General features: G+C 45.5%; 1 protein-coding gene across 1 annotated transcript; it reads left to right on the top strand.

The window, feature by feature from the left end:
• The first annotated feature begins 1,156 nt into the window (after positions 1–1,156).
• Positions 1,157–4,048, top strand: LOC132208066 (ferritin, middle subunit-like). The gene is made up of 4 exons (XM_059643814.1): positions 1,157–1,258; positions 2,315–2,461; positions 3,054–3,180; positions 3,969–4,048. Exons 1-4 carry the CDS (start codon positions 1,157–1,159, stop codon positions 4,046–4,048), a joined length of 456 nt encoding a protein of 151 aa, XP_059499797.1.
• The last annotated feature ends 1,316 nt before the right edge of the window (positions 4,049–5,364 follow it).

Here is a 5,364-nt window from a genome sequence, read left to right as displayed (position 1 = left end):
ACAGAACACTCAAGGCTCTCCATCACTGCGAGGTGACAATCCACAGGCAGGAGCTGGAGGCAGGGAGATGCTGCTCAGGTACAGACCCATCACAGAATCGGAGAATTGTTGTGGCACAGCAGGCGGCCATTCGGTCCTTTGTGCCTGCACCTGTTCTGGTTGTTTTCTAATTCTGCCTGTAAAGATGTTACAAAATCTCTGGATCTGGTATGGACTTGGACCAAGGCTTCCTGGTCCACAGCTAGGGACATTACCCCTGCATCACAATACCCTGGCTGCACTGGTTGTACAAACTTAGAATCATCGAAAAAAAATTGTTGGATTCGGCCATTCAGCCCCCTCCAGACTGCTCTGCCATTCCATGTGATTGTGGCTGATCCCCTAACTCAGTCCCATCTTCACTCTCTCTCTCCATACTCTTTGATCCCTGCAGCCCTCAAAGCTACACCCAACTGCTCCTGGAAAACATTCAAAGTTTTGGCCTCAAATGTTTTCTGTGGCACAGAATTCCACAGGCCCCCCACTCTGTTGGGGAAGAGATTTCTCCTCATCTCAGGCCTAAATGTGTACTTAGGCTGTGACCCCTGGTCCTAAACTTTTCCATCATCAGGAACATCCTTCCTGTCTTTTCCACAGTTGACACTATGACAATTTTCGATGACCCCGAGCCAATTTCCCACCTTTCTTTCCCAAATCCCAGCACAACAAGCTGAGAAACTGACACTCCCCTTCCTCAATGAGTCCCTTGTGCAGTTGATCACAACCACCATAATTTAAAAACAAAACGAGCAATCTTTTCTCAAACCATATTTACTTCTTTTAAAAAAGAACCAAATGACCTATGACCTGAGTGAGTGGTGCAGAAGGTTTGAGATGCCGAATGGCCTCCTGCTGTTCCAATCACAGAATAACCATCCAGACCTGGCTCTCATCTCCACCTCTGATCAGCTCTGCTTAACACACCCTCCCCCTCTCTCTAATTGGTGCCTGTATGCATGGGTGGTTCCTGATTGGCTAGCAGCAACTGTCAGTCATCATCAGTTCGGTCTCCCTCTGGGTGAGTGCCGGTTGTCTCAGGAGTAGAAACACAACAGCTTTGGGGATTGAGGCCTTTGTTCCAGAGTTGTCCTTGTGATTGTGAGCAGGAATAGTGAAGATGGTTTCCCAAGTGTGTCAGAACTACCACAAGGACTGTGAGGATGCTGTTAACAAGCAGATCAACCTGGAGCTCTGTTCCTCCTATGTTTACCTCTCCATGGTGAGCTTTGTGGAATTGAAGCCTGTGTGATAACAGTGTTGACCTGTTTGGGGTTTTTATGCTGGGTTAATGACTTAGCTGTAGCATGTATTGTTTTCTGTGGCCCTTCCCCTGATGCAATCTCGTGCAAGTCCTAACACTGACTCTCTGTTCAGGTTTTGAACACTGTCTCAATATACAACTGGCTCCTGGGTGTGGATCCCCAGTTGTCCATCTCGGGACAGTGTAGCCCTTGGTGATTGTTTTCATTGAACTCTGGAGGGTTGAGCTGGTTTTGCTGATAAATTTAACTTGGTTATATCCCTTTTCTTCAGAAAACCTTCCCTGGTAGGACACAAATGTATCCTTTTGTTTAAACCTTGCCCCATTTGCCAGACTGGCTTATGTTCAAGATCTAAAGTTCCCTTAACTAAAAACAGCAACTGCTGGAAATCAAACAGCAACAAGAATAGCTGGAAAAGCTCTACAGATCTGCAAGGAATGGTGGAAGAAATCAGGTCAAATTTTGGGTCCACTGACCCTTCCTCGGTGTGTTTTGTGAGCTATGAAAAGTGGCACACTTTCACACTAAATGTGAACTCTTGTACAACAAAGCAGTTAGAATTCTGTGTGGAGTACATGTTAGGACACTGGGGTTATTCAGGTGGGTGATGTTGATCATGAGGCTGCTGACTGAGACTTCTGGCTGTGTTAATGAATGCATTATTCACAGCACTTCATTCAGTTGGACAGGGGTCTAACTGGTCTCCATGTGCAGAACAGGGATATCTAATGGTTATAGACAGATGTCCCCTTCATTGTGCACCATGCCACACTCTGTTGCACCATCTGACCGAAACACAGGTGAGGGATTGCATTTGGCTTTTGTCCTTTATTTCCAGAAGTCTGGCAAGTATCTGTTATATGGGTTATAATCCATGGAAGGTGACTTCCTGGGTCTCTCTAGTTTTGTCTACTTAAATGTAGAGTCAAGATGGTAACTGGGTTAGTATCTGAGGAGAGGCATTAATGTATTTCAGACATTTCCCTTTATTGCCTCTCTCTCTCTTCCCACAGTTCTCTTACTTTGACCGGGATGATGTTGCCCTGCAACACTTTGCTGAGCTCTTCAAGGAGCAGTCCCATGAGGAACAGGAACACTCTGAGAAACTGATGGCATTCCAGAATAAACGTGGGGGCCGAGTCCTCCTGCAGGACATCAAGGTTGGATTCTGAAGCCTTCTGTTTGCAGCTTGTTGTGTGAGCAGCTACAATCGACTGGTATCTCCATCTCTTTAGCTTCAGGATTGAACAAATACTGAGTGAAGGGGAGTGTGTTCACCAAAATAGGATTCCTCTTTAGGCAAAAGGAAATACTTTGCCCTTCTGACTCTTCAGCAGAAGGCAATCGAAATGAACCAGAATAGTGAGAAGATCTCATTGTGAATGACTCTCCTTGAGACAAGGTGAGGTAACGAAAGGTATGAGAGGGAATTTTTGCAGGTGTGGAAAGTTGCAGTGTCCAGCCTTTCTGAATCGAGGAGATTTTCTGAGAACTTGTGATCATTCTAATCACCACAATAGGAAAGCCAGGAATTACTTCCATTGGTACCTATTCTCTGCATGTGAATCTACATTCATAGTAGAATGCGTTTAGAAAATTTCTTATTCCCTCAGTACAAAATCTACTTGTCTTGATCAAATTGAAGTTTGTTTGTAGTGCCTCCTACAATGATGAGGGATGACTAACCGGTGTAGACTAATGACTCAACTGCCTGCTGAATTGTGCTTTCTGTTCCTGCTTCCCTCCCTCCAGAAGCCAGAGCAGGATGAGTGGGGCAATGGTCTGGAAGCAATGCAGAGAGCTCTGCAGATGGAGAAGGATGTGAACCAGAGTCTGCTGGATCTGCACAAACTCTCCTCTGGCAACACTGACCCTCAATGTGAGTTTGTAAACTTTCTTCTTGGAAGAAAGTGGTGTGTTTGTGCACACTCTGGGTGAAAATCCAATTACTTTCTCCAGCCTCCTGCAGGCTGTTAAAACAAACTTTCAAATACATCACCTGAGTGGACCTCCACATGGTGGTGATCGTCACATCTGTCATGGGAGGTCACTTTCAGACACCTTTTAGATTCCTCTGAATTAATTTTGTCTTGTTTTCCAGCTGTGTGACTTCCTGGAGAGGCACTACCTGGATGAGCAAGTGAAGATGATCAAGAAGCTGGGAGATCACATCACCAACCTGAAGAGACTGGGAGCCCCTGCCAATGGCACGGGAGAGTACCTGTTTGACAGGCTCACACTCAGCTGAATGGGGTCAATAATGTGTATGTTGTACATGGTGACATAATGCTTGTAACTCGGTTGTGCTGAGCAAATCAAAATAGTGTTCACCATGGAACTGAGTACTTGGCACAATTTCACAGCTGCTTCTGGCTCTTGGTATTGCTGTTTTCACATCTGATCATTAAATCCTTTTCTGTTACTTCTGATTAACCTTTAATTCAATGCCTGCCCCAGTAGTTTGCTCCTCTTTTGTCGGTACGAATTCAGTCGGCAATCAATGTAGTGGAAATCCCACAAGTGTTCGGGTTTTTTTTTGTCAGTACAACACTGTTTACTAGCCAAACAACTTTTCAGGACCAGCTTCTAGTCAATAGCTTGACTGAGACCAGTCCCCTGCCTAAGTGTTGGGAACTGAACTGGAGCCCTGCCCTGTGCAATGCTTAGGTCTCATTGGAATAAGCAGCTGCAGGAAATCTCAGGTTTGGCTGCACCTGGGGGAAGAACTGTTCAGTCCCAAGACCTGAGACACATTATCATCTCCTGACAGATGTTGCCACACCTGTGACTTTTTCTAGCACTTGGAGTCCAATGATTTGAGCATACATTCACTTTTCAAACAAGAATATAAAAAGGAAAAAAAATTTAGCCTGGAAGATGCACTGATCTCTTTAGCAATTGCTTATCTACAAAGGATACAAGTGGTTTTGCTCCCATTTCCTTTGCTCCTTTATCACTGGTGGAAGGAGTGAGTCTCATGGCTGCCTGTAAGAGAATGAGAAAACTTGTTTTCACTTGTCTCAGGCTCTCACGCGTGCACTCGCCAGAGAGAATGACCTGTTATTAAAGGCAGCAGTGCCCACCTTGGAGCGGGTGTGGCACAACTTCTATCAGTGCTCTGCAACGTAAAGATTACATAGGCTAAGAACACCAGGTGAAAGTAAAGTTAGAACCCAAATACCACGAGGAGAAATCAGCAGTTCCAATCTTTAGCTCTTTATTTTCAATGAAATCAGCTCTCCTGCTCTCAACTGACCTGCATGTGCCAGCACATGCACTGCTCTGTGCCTGCCTTGTTCCTGATGTTCAGGGGTGACAGTCTCCTCTATTATAAGGATGTGGATGTCTCTGAGCTGACAGCATTTATTATCCATTTCAAATTGCCACAAGGCCAGGTCAGAGGTGCACACATCGCTGTGCTTGCAGGGTCATATGCAGGCCAGGCTCGGTAAGGATGGGTTTTTGACACTGAATTGAATGCTCCTCATTACCTTCTTAATTCCAGAGCGGTGTCAGATAGAATCAGGAGATCAGGCCAACACTCCAGAAACTTGATGGCCTCCAGCTCCAAGCAATGACTGTCAAGCTCATTATTAGGTTCTTCATGCCAGAAGAGAGTTGTTCAGACAGAATCAGGTCAACGGGTATCGGTCCAACACGCCAGGAGCTTAAGAGCCTCCAGCTCAGAGCAGCCGCGAGATTCATTCTTTCCGCCACTGACACACAGGGACTACAATATGTGCCGTCTAACAAATGCTGTAGAAATCCACCAAATCTTCTTAGACAACACCTTCCAAAGCCCCCATTCATCCAGTGTTGGTGAATCAAAATGCTGCAATTGCCTCACCAGGAGCATTGGGGATCTGCCTCCACTAAATCAACAACAGTTCAAGAAGGCAAGCCACCACATTCGCTAATCTAATGTTAGGCCTGATCTTGGACCTGTTCAAATATCTCAGCGTGGAGGTTCTTTTGTTCTAGTTCAAACATATCTGGAGTGCACAGTTCTAGCAGGTTGGACCCAAAGATGGCTATGCACAGAATTTCTGAAATACCCCCGGAC

This window comes from Stegostoma tigrinum, unplaced genomic scaffold (genome assembly GCF_030684315.1).
Source record: "Stegostoma tigrinum isolate sSteTig4 unplaced genomic scaffold, sSteTig4.hap1 scaffold_275, whole genome shotgun sequence".
NCBI lineage: Eukaryota > Metazoa > Chordata > Chondrichthyes > Orectolobiformes > Stegostomatidae > Stegostoma > Stegostoma tigrinum.
This window is presented reverse-complemented; position numbering and strand designations above follow the sequence as displayed.

Excerpts from the sequence above, each read along its gene's own strand:
- LOC132208066 (XM_059643814.1), top strand. The coding sequence starts at position 1,157 with ATGGTTTCCCAAGTGTGTCAGAACTACCACAAGGACTGTGAGGATGCT. Across the intron at positions 1,259-2,314 it reads CCTATGTTTACCTCTCCATG|TTCTCTTACTTTGACCGGGA; the intron begins GTGAGCTTTGTG and ends CTCTTCCCACAG. Across the intron at positions 2,462-3,053 it reads TCCTCCTGCAGGACATCAAG|AAGCCAGAGCAGGATGAGTG; the intron begins GTTGGATTCTGA and ends CCCTCCCTCCAG.